Below are 18,197 nucleotides of genomic sequence, written 5' to 3'. Positions count from 1 at the left end.
ACCTTTCAAAATAGATAAATCGGAGCTGCCCAGTTTTTACAACACATTAATGAAGTGACGAAGCTGAGGGAAAGTTTCACATTACTGAAATCTTCCTCAGGCAAAATGTTAAAAAACTCTTGCTTGGTTTCAAAATGTACAGTCCCCTTACGAAAGCACATGGCTGCGACTCGATAATGCCATCCCTACTGTAAGCCTCTGAAACATGAGCTGTTTCTTTGTGTTGTGTTTCACATACTGTGGGCTGGAGTTTTCACTGATACATCCAAGCCACATGGGGAAGCATGGCAACCCAGTGGTTTTTGGGGGCAAATGCAGGCCAGCAGAAAGAAACCCTGTTGTTGTTTTGTTCCCGCTCACCCTGAATGATACGCAGAGAGATGGAGTTTCTCGTATCTTGATGCGTACGTGTGGCAGTGGCCTAGATTGTGACAGGATCAGGGCATTACTCTTAATCCACCAGATAGATGTCATATACATGCACGCGCACAGAAACACAGAGAAAGAAAAGTGTGTGGGGGGAGAGGTGGAGAGTAAAAGAGGGTGAATTAAAAAAATAAAAACGTGAAATCACATATGCAAGCTCAGTGCACTGCTTGCACAGTCGTACCAGCGCTTGTGTGCAGAATGCACATATGGTGAAGTCATGCAAGGTTTCCAGCTATGCACATGGGATACTGTTCCATTTGATTGCGTCATAATACTCTAGTGTAACTATACGAGTAACTTGGGTGTCGAGCAAGGGCGTCGATGTCGTCGGGATTTCTAGAATTTAGTAACATTTTATGCCACATACACATAAAAAAATCAAATGTGGCCTCTTTTTCTAGAAAACCCTATTATCCTTCAAATGTGTTTTATTCCTTCTGCATTAAGTTTAAGGAGAGATAAGCACAACTGAAAGCAATTTTTAGAATGAATTTAACATTTCAAAACATGTCGCCACATTTTGAAGACCAAAGATGCCAGTGTGTCCCAGCACCCCTGTTTGAATCCTCAGTATTCAAATCTCAGAGTCCCTACTGTTGATATTAAAAGAAGCTCTGAATGTCATACACAATGAGATAAAAAGGGGAAGAAACATCCCACCGCCCCCTTTCAAGCCCTCTGTCCCTTCTTTCTCACCAGATTACATGGATGTGCTGAGAGGAGGCAGAGAGCGAGCGCCAAAAGAGCAATGGAGAAAGTCACAACGAATGAGATGAGGGCAGGAGAAAAGAAAAACATAGACAGAGAAGGCAAAGTATGAATCCTTTCCCCCCTTGTCGCATCTGTGCTGCTCCCCGAACTCTCATAGAGGAACTGTGGGAGCATCATTGTTTTGATGGATGACTGGGGCTTAACTGGCCGACCCTGGAACTTACACGTGGGACAAGAGGGCAGGAGGCTGAAAGGAAAACAAGAGTGGTTTGCGAATATGTGTGCGTGTGTGTGCTATAACTGTGCTCTGGGTGACTGTGTACTTTTAAAACATTGCAGGATGGAAATGGCTGACTGAAGCCTGCACTTGTGTGTCATTACAGCAGCTTTGTGCATATGTATGCCTGCTTTAGAAGGTGATGATGAAAAATGTGCTCTATTCTATAACCACAAACAGCTACGCATGCTTCATGTATTATATACTTATGCAACAAGCATTTCAAAACAAATACACGGAATGAAATTTCCACTAGATACCATTTTGACTGAAAAAGTATAACTCCTGGATGTTTAAAAGACTCATAAAGCTTGACTAGCAGCCTTTTCCTCTTACATTACTCCCTTTCTGAGTATCAAGTCTTTTAGTACTCCCACATTCCTCTTATGCCTTAATGTCTTTTATGCTTAGTCTCAACTCAGACCGGAGCATTTCATCATCTCTGCTATAAGATCCTCATTGCTAATTGTCAACCTGAATAGTCAGACCTGGCCATGTCTCTCTCTCAAAAAGTCTGGATATGTTTCCAAGCACATCAACTCAACACGACGTTTTTGGTTTCCAAAATCTCCAGAGCCACGTTTGTCCCTCTCAGCAGCTCCCGGCGGTCTGTCAATCTATACAGTCTCCAGTTATTTAAAAAAGTGTTCTATTCTATTCTGTTCTATTTATTATCAGAGAAAGCTGCTTTAATTTTTTTTCATTGGCACAAATAGATAGAACTGACCTTCCTCCATATCACAAATATTCCGTTTTGTTGATAATGAAAAAAATCACAACACTGAAATGTAGCTTTTTTGTTTCCACAGTTTCATAAATGCAGATGAAAATGCAAATTTAAAATACCAAAAATTTTGTGGACAATTACTGGAGACAAGAAACACCTGGTAAAGATTTTAATTCTTTACACTTATTAATAATGTTGGTAGGACACGTAGGACACATGTTCTTCATGAGATCAAAAATGTGTCTCAATACAGATTTTTGTACAGATTTGATCTTGTAAATTAATTCAGTTAAACAAGCTAAGCTTAAACTATTGGTAAACTAGCTTATGCTTAAGAAAACGAATCACCAACTATCTTGTAATCATTAGAGCACAAATTAAAAAAAAAATCAAAATTTTAAAATTCCAAAATGGACTATTAATAAACTAATTGTCTTTCAGTTTTAATTTAGCCAGTGGTTACACATATTGAGCATTTTGATGACATCAACTTAGGCTGTGGGAAAATCCATCCTTTCATAAACAAACAAACAAAAAATACATAAATAAATGAATAAATTCTTTTTTTGTTCAGTAACATTAAAAGTAACGATTTGCAGTAATTGCAGCTATAGTTTCGTCCAGGATGTGACTATACCAGTATGCTAATGTGCATGTAAATTTCCTTGACAAATATATCGGATGAGGATTGGATGATGTGATGAGCCACATGGATACACACACACACACACACACACACACACACACGCACACACACACACACACACACACGCACACACACACACACACACACACACACACACATGCACATGGTATAATCACAATTACACAAGCAGTAGGGAAATTATCTGATTTGCCATATGTGGTCTGTCTATCCATGCCAAGTAATACTGGGATGGACAAAAACATCTGGCCTTGTATCAAACCTGCTACCAAACATACACTCATGCACAGATGTATAAACTCACACAAACACACACACATATAGTAGGGATGTGATATCTGGAATAGTGGTCTATGAAACACAAACTGCTACAGTGGGGCAAAAAAGTATTTAGTCAGCCACCAATTGTGCAAGTTCCCCCACTTAAAATGATGACAGAGGTCAGTAATTTGCACCAGAGGTACACTTCAACTGTGAGAGACAGAATGTGAAAAAAAAATCCATGAATTCACATGGTAGGATTTGTAAAGAATTTGTAAACAATCGGTGGCTGACTAAATACTTTTTTGCCCCACTGTATATATAACATATAATATATACAATTAGCTTTAGCAATGAAGCAATGAATCACAATGTACAATAAATTACAGCAACAGTTTATAAAAAAGCATTTTATTATATTTTTTACACCTTACATACTTTGGAGGTTTGTTGTCATGTGCATCTTGAAGAACTTCATGTAATCTCAGAGTAGCTAAATGTTAATGAGATCAGGGCTCTGTTGAGTCCATGGCATCTACTGCAGATCTGTTTGTTCTGCTTTCATGACTCTGGCTGTTTGTTTGGTTTGATTTCATCAGAATAAACCAAATTAAATTCAGACTCCTCAATGTACACAAATCCAAACATATAAGGGTCACAAACCTCTGCACAATATTATATGCGTGCATGTGTGTGTGTGTGTGGCTGTGTCTGCACTAGTGCAGAGTGTGAAAGCACTCACTGTCAGCATCAGCGAGGAAGAGGAAGCTGAGGAGGAGCAGGCCTGGACAGGAGTGCATCATGGGATATGTCGACACTTGCATGCTGTATCAGCCGTGAGCTCACTGCCTCACTGTACAACAGGACAATAGAAACAGGCTCTCACAACCTAGGGAGGGAATCAGGGAGTCAGAGAAAGAAAGAAAAGGAAACACAGTTATTAGTCCACTTTTTAGAGAATTTCAGACATTATATCAACTGTGGCTACACACACACACACACACACACGGGCACACACAGACTTGAAGTGTGTGAGTTCCCTCTGGGCCTCACACTCCAGTTATGCAGCTGCCTCTCCCCTTCTCGCTTCATTAAGACCATACACTCATTGCCAGAGGTGTGTTTTGATGTGTGTGCACTTGTGTGTGTGTTTGAGAGAGAGAGAGTTGACTAAGTAGCTGATGAATTTCAACTTATGGCAAACATTTGGCATTAAAAAAAATCAGCAACTTCTGAAGTTCAGTTATGCTTTTCTTTCTTTTTTTTCCAATCTGCCAAGCAAGCAATGGTCTGAGTTTTTCTGCTTTATTTTTTTTGCCCATTATATAATCTACAAAGCTTTTAAGTACTACAAAGTACTTCAGTAATGGATTTCTTCCAAATGTGCGTCATATCGTCATGATTTCAAATTGATAAAAAAGGAATGACTGGCTTTAAGATGGAGGGGTGGAAGGCTAGAGCAAGGGATTGATGGATGATGGGCAGATTAAAGTGGGAGGAGACTGACTAGTTTTATCTGCTGGCTATGTTGCACAGTGTTGGATCAACATACAGCTCAATGTCTCTATCCCTTCATCTTAAGCCTCCTTCCTTCCTTACACTCTGTCAGGTCCTTTCCTGCTTTTAAAGTCTTTACTCTCCAAAACGTTCCCTCGTCACTTCCTCATATCCTTTCTCTTTAACTTACGTTCCTTCCCTTTTCCTGTCATTTGTTGTTACTCTCTCCATTGCATCATTCTTTCTCCTTTCCATCAGTCAATTCTTTTTGTATTATTCCTAACTCTCTGTCCCTCTAACTGTCTGTCTGTCTGTCTTTGTGCCATCTGCAGTGCCTGGTGTGAGTGTTTGGCATTAGAAGAGACAGGCGTCAGTCTGTGTGTCAGAAATCTCACAGCTCAAATCACATGACACAATGAGACATGGCAGATCACTGCTGCTGTCCAGAAGCTGACAGTGTTGAATGAGAGACACTGAAAGTGAGCAGAGGCAGGAGAGGGATGCGTCTGGGCCTATGCTGTAACGTACATGCGAGCATATGCGCGGGTTCATGCTCATGCTGCTTTACGTGAATTCCTGTGTTCGCTAACTCTGATTGCAAGTACCTGTAACTGAACTGTTTCTGTGTGTGCATCTACATATGCATCTGTGCGTGCCTGCAGCTGTGTCACTGAGAGGGTATGTGCATGTGTTTGTGTGCCTTCCAAAACTGGACAGATTCATCAGCGACGGCAGCAGTCTTAATCCCCTCCACTCGTGAACAAGCCATCTGATTAAAAAAAGACAAGGGGGGTGGGGTGGAAGAACACTGGAACCCAGAGCTCTTTGCATCTCTGCAGCTAAGGCAGCAAACAACTAAAACCCTCGCTGGATTTTCCACTTGGTTAGGTTTGGAACAATTGCTTTGGGATAACCTAGATCTCTCCGTGCACAAATTAAGTCCTGCACTGATTTACACTACTCTAGTACAGTATGGCCAGGCACAATACTTATTGTGTTTCTTGAGGATCTACCCAAAAGAAAAACACGTTTTTTTTGTGTGTGTTCTTACTAACTAATTCACAAGTTATTTTGTTATTAGCTGTAAAAACTGCTCTCAATTACACAAACTCTACTTATTGTACTAACTACAGGGTGACTGCTATTGTCATTCTAAATGCATACTCATAACAGACAGAGCATTCTTCACAGAGCATTCATATGCACATTTGTGTAATTAAGTCTAATTTGCAGAAAATTCAATATTGGTAAGAATGGATCTTTTTTTTTTATGTGTGTGTGTGTGCTGTGTATGCCCACTAATCACTGCAGCTTATTCACTGTCACTGGAAAAGCCTGCATTATTTAGTAACTCACTTCACAGCGTGTCACGTTAATTAAAGAGCTAACTCAGGGTGGTTTAGGGGATGGCAGTGATGGAGGTAGTGATAAATAAAAAGATATGAGAAAAGGTGTGTGGAGAGAGGAGAAATATAATAACGTGTAATGGAAAAAAGACTAAAAGAAGCCCAAAATACAAACTTACACACACAAACGGACAATCACACACACACAGCCAGGTAGTCACCAGATTGTCATCTGCTGGCTGTTGTTGCTAGTATTACTGACGGCCTAACAGAAAGCCTCCCTCTATGCCCGAGCTTCTGCTGCTGCTGTAGATCACAGTCGGCCCTAAGCCATTCACTTACATTAGTCCCTATCACTCAATTATACACTGTCTGTCTGCCTGGGCCTGCAGCTATCTGTTACACTTATCGCTGGAATAGCTTCTGGCAGAACAAAGACTAACTGAAGAGTGGGAGACCAGCTTATGCTTCTACGTCCTGGACAGACAGACGGACGTAGAAAAGTGAACAGGATTAGAAAATATGTCCGGAGCCTTGTTTCAGTAATAATAATAATAATAATAATAATAATAATAATAATAATGATCAAGAAAACATAGAAAAAAACAAGGTTAAATTCATTTAAGTGCTATTTATAGTATTTATTTTAATCTATTGCATTCTTCCAGTTGTTACAGTCAATTTAGAACAGAAACAATTCATTAAGAGATCAAAAGTTGAGAGCTGAGGAAGTACAAGTCAAAAGGAAAAAAAAAAACAAATTAAAAGAAAGTGAAAATCTGATCCAAAAACGGAAAGAAAAGGAAAAGAAAGTGTGGGCGGATGATGAGAGAGAGGAGGGGAGACTACAAAGCGAGAGCCTAGTACAGCTGGAAGGGATGTTGAGAAAGATAGAGACAAAGACAAAAGACAGATCCTAAAAAGCATAGCTTAAGGCAAACCGTGTGCCATGGAAGAGAACACTGAGAATCCTAATTTGATTTGATATTCCAAAAGCTGAGCCACCAAATGCAATTAGACATACTAATTAACTTATTCTATTTGCCCTGTTGAAATGGTGGCAGACTGACAGAAATGTCAATGAAGAGACAATTTGTGTTTGTTGCATCATAGCGCCGCACGAGAAAAAACAAGATAAGCTAAGTGGCAACAACAAGGTTTTTGTTGCACTCCTCAGCAGCGAGCTCAAGTTTTCTCAAAGACCATATTTTGATTATCTCGGGCCGCTTTCACACATGCAGCAAGTTTTATGGATCAGCTCATACGAACTCTGGAGTGAAAGCTGTCAGCTCATCTCTGGTGCTGTTATTTTATGAAGAAAGTCATCTTACAAATGACCTGTATGAGATCATTTAGTAACCACGGTAACACCTGGTGGTTCCTTGAAAGCACTCGTGTGGCAAAACTGGCTTTTTTTCTTCTTCTCAAGATGACTAACTTAATTCCTAAAGGACTTCAATTCTCAGCTTTTCCTCCTTCTCGGTGTAGGTGGTTTTGACGGCAACATGTCGTTTGATTATTTAACAGCTCCTTAAACTAATACCACGGCTTAACGGCGAAGTTGAAGATGCTGCCTTGTCACTAACACACGATCTGAAAGCACTCACTGACGTAACGGATAGATAACAAGCAGTATACGATAAGAAAAAGAAGAAAAAGGAGCAAATTGTCAAACTGTCTCCTAACACAACAAAGAAAACACAGCTGGATATGGCTTGAAGGGAGAGTGTTTGTTTGATGTATATGACTACTGAGCATGTGCGTGCACATAAACTCATACACATGCTGATTACCAGTTATCCATCATCTTCCCAAGTGTACACAAACAAACTCAAACAGACTCCAGAAGTAAGCCCTCAGCATTTATTTAAGAGAAATTATGATCTTTAAAGGCACAAAACTTAACGTTGCGCTGGCACATTTTAATTGCCTCTGCAGAGGATAACTCACCCACCTTTGAGCGTTCAAGAGCAGCCGCTGTATGCAGGTAGATACATCATATGCCCATGTGTTATTATTTGTCAGTGTGAGAAAAACACAAGACAAGAGACACAGAGAAAGTGCTCTGCCGAGCCACCTCGCTGGCCTTTTCAAAAGTGACTCAGAGGGTGGTATCGTGTGGGCGCTGAGACGCACGTAAACTGTATACATCAGCTGCATATCCCAAAGATTCAAATGCTTATATTCAATTATTGTTTTTCATTACTGATGACATTTTCAAAAAATTAAGGCCATCTGTGCCTCAACTTTTTTCAATGTTTTCCACATTAGCCATGCATGACAGATCAAAAACCACATACATTTGTGAACTTGCTGCACCTCTTGCACCAACATTTTAAACCTGTAAATCCAAATTGGAGCAATACACTTGAAACTTGACTGCTGCGTGACTTATTGACCTCACCGAGTACAATGACGGAGAAGTGAAGAGCAATAGATTTTAGATGATGAATTGAAATCACATGTATTTGTGATATTAATCTCCACATTTTCAAAATAAGCAAGCTTTACATCTCCATTTGTTTAAGAGGACATATGATTTACTTGCTCTTAAAGATAAAAAGAGACGCCCCAATTTCCTCAGTTCACACCATAACACACGTCAAGCACTTTAATGTGAGTGCAATGTGGAACAGTGAGCTGCTGCACATATAGCTATATATAGCTATGAGAACAAATGACCAAATACCAGTTTTCACTGGGAAATGGAGCCCCCCAAAACTCTGAAAAGTCATTTGAGCTGGCTTTCAGGACACTGGCAGCAACAAGAAATCAATAAGACAAACTGAGAAGGGAGGAAGAGAAAATGTGATTGATTGAGATGAGGATTTAGGCTATCTGGCTGTACTCAATTTATCACTTCCCCCGGTTCACCAAACACTCTGTCCTCCTCCCCTCACGACATGCCTCTTATCCTTTCTTTCTGCCTCCCTTTATATCTTTCTTCAGCCTGGCTGCTTCTCTCTCTGCCTCCCCTTTTCGTTTTTTCTCTCTCCCTTCGCTACCCCGAACTTTCATCCAATCCCAAACTCTCAAGCAAACTATCATTTTCTTTTTTGCCTTTGTAAGATGGTTTCACCAACATCTTACCTCTCTTAAGGAGCACTGCAATGTCAATCAAGTGTCTTATCAGGTGATAACAGGGGATTTTGGATTTTCTTGAATAAAAATAAGAGCAAATTTCATACTCAAAGAGGCAAAGAGTACCTATTTCAGATTGCGAGACGGGCTTCTATTTCATTTCAGAACACATTTTTATTTTAATTTGCAGACATTACCCATTTTTCCTTCCTCCTCAGTTCTGTTTCCTTGATGTTAGAATAAAAGCTTTTGAGTTGGTTCTCCCTTTTCAGCAGCTCCTTGCGTGAAAGCAGTCTGTTCTTAACACCTGAAAGATGAAAATCCATACTGCTGTGACATTGCTGAATAATGTGGAAACCTCGAGAATGGCAAACTTCACAAGCCTGACTGGCTCAATACTGTTTAATAGCCATTTATGTATTATGGTAAACACTGTTATCACTGATGTAACAGATGACAACTCAAAGACAACATGGTTGCAATTATTTATTTCAGTCGCTCTGAAGCTGATGAATAGTTTGTTTCTATTTTTTTTTGGGCCTCGGCACAATAATACATCCCACTAGCTTCACCGACTGCCTGTGGACTGTTGCCTTCAGGCAGGCGATTTGATTGCTTTAATAGCCGTTAGAGTGCTGAGCCAAAGCGAGTGCTTTTCTGATTGTCAGTCTCACAAAAACTGCAACTATTGCTCTCCACTGCTGACCATTTATGGCACCTCTTTCTGACAGACCAAAATACCCCGGACTGCATACAGTCTATTAGCAGGCAAGATAGTGTCATCATTTAGCCAGTGGGTGGTTCCAGTTTTCCCATTATGATTATACATTTCACCAAATAACAGGGAGGAAAAAAAGGGTGGGAAACTGTGCACTAAGCAGACTGCTGAATATGGCCAGTTCACTGGTTAAGCCAGCTGTGACTAACAGACCCACTCTTGAGTTTCTATTGGACCATCTCTGGCAGCCACCCATGATATCGAGAGAGCAAGAGGGAAAGAGAAGTAGACAGAGAGGAGTGGAGTGAAGTTGAGTGGATTAGCAAGAGGTGGGGGGATGACAACATGTAATTACCTATTTATCCAGCCTTTAGTGGAAGCCTCATCGAAGGCTAATTGAGCGGTGCATTAGTAAGAGGGCTGTAAAGATAGCAGCAGGGAGGGATGGAGGGAGGAACTGGGAAGAAGATGAGAGATGAGCACCAGCTGAGGGCCATGAAGGTTAAAGAGAGGGATTTCAGTGGCACACAAACCAAGAGCTGGAAAGAGACAGAGAAAGTACAGCAATGCGGTTACTTCGCTGTGGTAATTTTATGTCTGTGCCCGTGTAACTGGAGCTCAGATGCCTTATTTTAAGTAGCGGCAACACAGTGGAAACATTTTCAGCCATGTTTTACACGTATCCTGTTTTCATTAAATGTCTTTTTTTTTTAAAAAAGCGCAGCAGGAGCTGTAAAAAAGAAAAAATCTTGTGATTTAAAATTCACATTAGAGCAGAAACTATAAGCCAATTAACTCATTAATCAACCGAAAGAACTGGCAACGTCCCAGCAATGTAGCAACTTACCAGGGCACTGCACCACCGTCACCTCGGTTATAGTGTAAACTGCACACACCATCTCTGAATTACACCACTTCTCATTTTCTCAATCAAGTCTGGTAAACAACAACAAAATTGTGCCGCAGTGTACTGGACAGTGATAAATCTGCAATGAGCCTCAGAAACAGTAGAAACAGCACTCGTGTACAGTACTTCAAAATCTAGTTATGTCATATTTTTCGTATTCTCGTGCTTCCAAGTGTGCTTCCTCCGGCGGCATTCACTGTACAGCGGAAAGCCTTTATCGCTGGAGGTAAAGTGTCACATCAGAGGCAGTCATCTCTGTAATGTGTTTTAGTATATGGATGGACGGAGAGAGGATAGATCTATGGATCGATGGGCCCGCAGTATGGTTATGGTGTGACTGCTGCTGCAGCCCTGTGACATGCTACACATGTCTAGCAGAACTGGATACACATCAGGGGGAACATGAGCGCTAACACAGGCACACATCCACAAACACACATACAAATATCTATCTAGCTGCCAGGGTGACCTCTAAAAGCAGGAATATGGCAGTAATAATTTACAGCCCTTTGAACGGCTCTCACATCAAATAAAATATGGATTTCCTCCAGAAGCGGGCTAACCCTTATGTAACTGGACCTGTTATCTACAGCTATAACCTATCTCCCAAATCCTCTTCTTTTATATACTATCTAACCTGGGTGCTCAATAGGTTCATCAACCTGAGAGCTCACTCAGCGCAGTCCTTTGCATTCTGCTCACTTTCCCTGAGAGTCCACTGAATGCACTTACAGTACCTGTGGTCTCAAAACATGCAACCATTCACAGAAACAGCCACTCACATGTCCAGTGGTGCTCAACAACTGAGCGAACCTCCTGTTTTCTTTTGACACTGAGGAGGACGAGGCGGCGGCAGTGGAACCACGCAGCAGCTCATAAACTCTACTTCACACATTCACTGAATTCCACGGTGCACCACAAGTCAAGAGATGGCCTTCCTATTGTGAGAGAAAACCACTTTCTTCGTCAATGAGAGGAGTGACTGCTGACTAGATAAAAGCGAGCTCCATTTGAAAGTAAAAAGTCATGCTTTTTCCACGCTTCCCTCCGGCTGATTTCATGCAAAGTGGGCAAATTAAATCAATCTAATCTCTCCTTTTCAACTATTCATCTGTACAAGCTCAGGGAAAACTTTGAAGAAGGCTGAAACCTACTGATTACTGGAAAAACACAGACACACAAATATTCCTAGCAACAACGAAACAGAGACAAAGGGGATTTTAAAAAGTCGTAAAGAGTAACTACCCTCAAGGTTAAAGGGAGTCCAAAAATACATTTCTAGATCAATCTTCTCCAATGTCATGTTACAACGTCTGAACGAGAAGGATGGGGTTACCAAAGCTTTTTTCCTCAGATTGATTTTGGCTAGCAGAGTAGTGGGAGTACATGGGTACGACTCAAAATAACATGCAGGGAAAAGCAACGATGTGAACACCATGCGTGGATTTTTAAATGTGTTTTTTTAGCACGTGGCAGCATCTTGAAGGATTCTTTCCAACTATATAATCAACCATAACTATTATAATTAGGAAGGAAACGTGCCAGAATCTTGATTATGTCTTGCATATGCTGCTGCCAGTTTAAAGAAGGTAAAGAAGAGCAGAAAGACCAAGTTGTACACATGCAAAATTGCTTAATGAGGTGTATGTATAAACTGAGAAATAAGAAATAGCTTTGCTTCGAGCTGTGACACATGCAACATCACACACTTGTCACATGTGCCAGTTCCATTGGTTTTCTGCAGGAAAATTCAAACATGCTGGGTAACTTTCCAAAACACAAGCTGCTGAGACTACAGTTTACACAAAACCTCATATTTTCCATTGGTGGTTACTTTATATGGATATGAAGTTACATAGTTTGAAAGGACAGAGGTCTGACAAATGGAGAGATGGGAGAGCAAAAAAAGACAGGAGAAAGAAGATCTGATCGCTACGAGTTAAAAAGAAAGACAGGAGAGCGAGACAGAGAGAGAGAGAGAGCCTGGCTATATATCCTTTGGCTCAATAATTAAGAGTGGGGACAATAAATATGTAATGGGGACTTTTTCCACCAAGTGCGGCTGCCTCTCCTTCTTGGAGATGGGACCGCTGGGAGACAAGCCTGGGAAGAGCAACTAAGCACATTGGCCATTAAAAATGGATGCAAGGAACCCTGACTGGCCCTGTCGACCAACCACCCTGAATGTTGTGATGAGAGTTGCCGTGGTTACAGGGTTCCCAAATGGTCCTTGGTTGTCAGGGTGAATCAAATCAGACATCACAGCACCTCCGCCCTTCGTTGGGCTGCTGCCGCTGGGGGCACCGCAACACAATGATGTCACCAAGGAAGGAAGTTTGGACCTGCAGTGTGTATGTGTGTGTGTGGTTTGAAGAGCAAGAAATCCAAGAGGCAGAGAGATTAACATGATTTCCCAACCAGCCCTTAAAAAGTTCTGCTTGTTAGTATCAGTGCTCCATTTGTCTCAACTGGATCCAGGGTTTTATATAACAGCAGGCTTGCTTGTTTGAGTTCCTAGAGTAAGATGAATACAGTGGAGTGTTAAACAGATAAGGATCTTATTGCGCCATGACTTCAAAATATGACTTGCGTCCCAGATCTATCAGTGATGCATGTTTATCCAAACTCATTGAGACTTTTCAGAGAAAGAAAAGAATATTTTGTTTTAGAGAGAGCGACAGGAGAGAGGGAGCAGTGGTGGAACTCGGAGACTTTCCTAAAAGAACTAGGAGGTTTGCTTATTGGCTTTCTGGTGGACATTTTGAGAAGATTGAAACCGCCCTCATATCTGACCATTAAATATGAAGTAACACCCAGCGGCCAGTTAGCTTAGCAATACGACTGGATGGAGGGGAAGAAGAAGGAGGGGCCTTAAGGGTGCTGTTAGCTCGATTTTGTTATCTTTCTTCAGAGACAGGTGAACTGTTTACTGTTGTTTTCACCTTTAGCGATAAACTAGCTTATCATGGGAGTCATAGTGAGCAGTAATAAAGTGCTTGAGTGTATTAATTAACATCACCTTTTACATACAGACTGACTGTGTTGTTCCACAAAGCAGAAAATTTGCACCCATGATGCACCCATAAAACAAGCAGCATCACTAAAAAAAAAATCTGTATGATGTAGCATAAGCAAAAATACTCAAGTAAAGGTCCTCAAAACTGTGCACACATCTATACAACATTAGAAAAAAATGTACTTAGATACTTTTAACAATTGTTTTGGAGGCAAAATTAGAAAAGGACATGCAGAGGGTTGGTGTGACAGAGGAGGATGCTGGGGATAAGAATACAGGGAGGAAGATGAGCTGCTGTAGTGACTCCTAAATGGAGCAGCTGAAAAAAGAATAAGATACTACTGCTTGTATGTGAGAGTGGATAAAAACTGCAAGATGTGAGCACAAACAAGAGCAAGAATCTATGATGCGTGTGATGCTGTGCACGTATAAAATGTGGAGAATATATGCATGTGCTTCCTTCTGTGTGTTTATGTGTGTGTGAGTGTTGGCCTGTGAGGAGAAAAGACCTGTAAGGTGGTGTACACTTTATAATGGCTAGTGACAGCAGTGCAGAGGTTGTCTTACAGCAGAGGAGACTAGGCACCATGAAGAGAATACTGCAGGTGCACAGATATGTGACCTGCAGTGCTTTCTCACAGGCATTAACACAGCAATATTCTTGGTTGTTTGGTGATAACGATGAAGGCAGCAATGGAAAATCTTGCATGTTGCAATCTTGCAGCTTCAGGCTTGTTAAATGGACCCTAACACCTCCACATGCTAGGGAAAGATGAATGTGAAAAGCCTGCTGTCTGTCAAGGCATGTCCTAGTTTCTATGAGCCATTGATGCTCAGAGTGACATACAACTGGAGAGGATTCAGAAGTCAGGGGTCAGGGAGAAAGCATTTGGCTGAATGAAACGAACACTCACAGAGTAAACATGTACAGTACATACTCTCTACTATATAAACTGTAAAACAAAACCTTTGCTTGTGATTGCTGGAGACACGCATCACTCGATGAATTAATTGCAGGGTTGGTTTACCTAAAACAGGGCTCATGGGGAATGCTGTTCAAGTGCTGAATCTGAGAGCACAATAATCTGACACTGAGTGCTTTTTTTTATTGCTAGCACTAGTTTTTCAGGGCTAGAGCTGAAAGAAAACCCCATATATGTATAATATTTTATGCTGCTGAATGTTGTACCATAAGTTAAGGGAGCAAGCTGTCTGATGTGACGGTTATATAAAGTTGTCGTCAGAAGATGTTGTAGAACCTTCAGCACTGCTTATTAAAAGATTTTGTACACTTTGGTTCCATATGAGCACAAAGCAGGTAGAAGTACATACTTGAGCACATATTGCTCCTTTCACAATGTGGTTATAAACTACACACATCCAATGCATTCAATCTCAACTAACTCTTCTTATTCAAATGTGAACTACAAATCACAAATTGAGGGTACAGAAGTTTTCCAAATATAGACTACTTGGCATTGGACCGACAGCATAATCAAGGTTTATTACAGAATGTTTTGTTTCCATATAAAATCAATGTTGTCCTTAAGATTCAAAGAGGAAGAGCTTCCCTCTAGAACAACGAGCATTCTGCACTGATTTCTGCCTAATGCGCTGGAGGGAAATCACTTTGAAATAGTCACCGATACCAAATTTCTCTACTGCTTAGATTGGTTGTGAAATTTCGAGTCCACACACAGAGCATAGACTGCAAGACTTTAAGGTGTTTTCCTTGAAAGGCTTTTCTTTAGAAGAAATCCTGTTTCTTGTGCACTGGCTTCTTCCACTACAGTCCACCTTCATAAACACCCAGCTCATCTCATCTCCTTCTTTTCACCCTCCTTGAAAAGTCTACAGTGAAAAAATGAATCTCATATAACACAACGCAAACTGGCACTGGATAAACACCAACGTATAGAAAACAATAACAACAACGCTCATATAATCATAAAGAGGCATAATGATCTAATCTGTCATTTCCTCAAAGGCTGATAGGCTCATACATCAGCACGTGAAAAGTAATTCATCACGGGGCAGCGGCAGATTATGGCAGTGTGCTGATGGATAGGAGCTGTGGATGGAGAGGATGGCTGAGTTGCCCTTGTCGAAGTTATGAAAAGGAGAGGTACGGGCGGAGGGGGGATAGGATGCAACGAGACCTAAATGTGTTCTGAACAGACTCATTTGTCACGCGTTGCCATCGAGGGACGTCACGGCAGTCAACAGCTTCTGCACCTATACAGTAGTAACTGTGTGCGAGAGGGTCATCTAATGCTCTGCTACATATGTGACACTGTGCAAGTGCACTTAATTACTACACTGACTGATCACCGGGGAATAAATTTTGCCCTTAACAAAGAAAAACACAATGCTTTATGTGATCTGCGAAATGTGCGCACGTATGTGCATAAGCATCCATTCAGCGATATGTGTTGTGGAATCCAAAGCATTTGACCCCAATCTCTGTCTCTGCATTATTTATAGTCTGAAGCCAGCTTCCCTTTGTTTGTTTTTCAAAGCTTGTATAAGGAGCTGAAGTGGTGGAAGAAAGTGAGGAAAAGGGAGGTGAGATGACAGTGAAATATTGCAGAAAGCAGCACTTTTCGGGTAAATCTGTTCTCTGAGTAAACACAAGAAATCACATCAAAAATATTCCTGCTAATTGATCACTTTGGACTTTCCTATAGTTTCCCAAAGGGATTTAAACAGTTCAGACCATATAGTTACTGCAGCCTTGCTGCAGAATGGGATTTAGGAGAGTTGTCGTCACAAACTGCACCAATGTACACTTGAAAATCCCTTTTCCCTTTATATCTGACACACACACACACACACACACACACACACACACACACACACACACACACACACACACGTACAAACACTAGAGTTCCCTTCCCTGGGCCTAGCCGGCAGGGCAACAGTGTGCATCCACAGAGACCTGCTGGGCCAAATCAATAGCAGCCAGCAGCCTTCCACAATGAGCGCCACCATTTTACTGGCTGCCACCCAGGGCAGCAGAGAGGCAGCTAAATTGTCTGTGAGGAGAGTAGAACGGCATAGCTAGGCTGCTTAAAATGAGCACACGTCACAACAGGAAAACAAAACAAAAAAGAAAAGAAAATATCTCTGTGATGCAGTGTGTGTCTGTGCTAGGCAGCCAATTTGAGCAAGCTTAATGTATGCTGCTTGTGCAGATGGAGTTGTGTGCGCATGGGCGGGGAAGCCCATTTGGGGTAAGCAAGCTTATCATAACTCGCTCGCTTGTATGTGAGCATGTGTGAGAATGACAGAGTGCGTTTTGCCCGAGTGAGTTGATGACAATACAGAGGTTTCTAGTTCTAATCAAAGAGGGATGTAGTTTTACAATTGTCTTTTGGATGATCGCTCTCTTTCATATCATCTAGCCAAAAAAGCATGCCTACAAACACCGCATACCCATGCACACACTTTATCTGTTATTATGTCTCTGTTTTTACACACAAACACACACACTCACCCCTGGCATGGCAGACTGGTTTCTAATCGGTGAATCAGCATATCAGCCAAGAAATGTCAGATTATATTATAATCCCGCGTTTTAGTGCCTTTAACTCCATACACATATATATTTGCGTGTGTGTTTGTGCCATAGTTTTTACACTGGCCTATTATGTCTGCCTTTCTGTGAAAAGGGAGGCAACACAGATGCCGACACAGAGACTCGCACACACTTGGACATGCACACACCCGCTGGGGAGCACAGACAGTCTCAGGCTCAGGCGGTGACAGAGCTGTGCAGGAGGAAGGGGATCAATCTGTGACGTGACTGATTTCTGAAGTGTCCCTGTGTTGCTTTAAAAAAACCACACTGCTGAAACAACTGAAGACCAGTTGTGCAATTAACCTATGTGATGATCAGCAGCTGCTTGTAGATATATATAAATTATCTTATCCAATGCTTTGAGAGTTTGAGTATCAACACAAATAGATGGTATTCATATAGAGAGGTATGTTTCATAGCTTCTTATACACAAACGATTAAGAAAAACTCTGAATAAAACTGCTTCCCCATTCAACTTTGTGCTTTGTTCTATGGGTTGTTTCGTGCCCTTTTATGAACAATCTCAGGACGCTCACATTTCTCAGCATTAGGCTGGATACCTTGGTAAGCAGTCGAAACGCGCCTAAAAAAAAAAAAAAAATCACTCCATTGAAAAAAAAAAACGCTCCACAGTTTATTGATGTTCGAGCCGAGACAGCGGCAGAGCCCCGTCTGTAACTCTAGAAGACAACCTTGTTATTTTCAATAAACCTATTACAGGAGCTTTTTATGAAAGGCCGCAGTAGGTTAGGTGTCTCTTTGCTTTGGCCGAGAGATTCAGAGTATGCACAGGGAAAATGATGCCAATCTGTACACCAAGGGATGTATTAAATGACCAGTCTAATTTAATATCGAGATATTGAGAAACCTGCTAAGGCACTTCCTGTGTCTAAAGGGCATCCAGGAATGGAGTAGTTGGGGATTGCTGAGTAGGTGGTTTGGGATACATTAGAGAGGAAAGGCAATGATTTCATAGCACA

The 18,197-nt window shown here is 41.3% G+C and overlaps 1 protein-coding gene across 25 annotated transcripts in view; it reads right to left on the bottom strand.

Moving 5' to 3' along the window:
• Positions 1-18,197, bottom strand: part of ptprdb (protein tyrosine phosphatase receptor type Db) — a 162,269-nt gene that overhangs the window by 65,958 nt on the left and 78,114 nt on the right. For 24 of the 25 annotated variants that reach the window (XM_076884960.1, XM_076884969.1, XM_024802784.2 and 21 more), the window contains one exon: positions 3,812-3,958. In XM_076884960.1, the coding sequence (XP_076741075.1) occupies positions 3,812-3,893 (82 nt within the window). In that variant the 5' untranslated portion in view covers positions 3,894-3,958. Of the gene's footprint in view, positions 1-3,811; positions 3,959-10,066; positions 10,143-18,197 lie in introns of those variants that run through there. The other variant, XM_076884965.1, reaches the window with a different exon arrangement.

The sequence above is a fragment of the Maylandia zebra genome, linkage group LG6 (genome assembly GCF_041146795.1).
Source record: "Maylandia zebra isolate NMK-2024a linkage group LG6, Mzebra_GT3a, whole genome shotgun sequence".
Lineage (NCBI taxonomy): Eukaryota > Metazoa > Chordata > Actinopteri > Cichliformes > Cichlidae > Maylandia > Maylandia zebra.
Note: the sequence above shows the minus strand (reverse complement) of the source record. Positions and strands in the feature narration are given on the sequence as shown.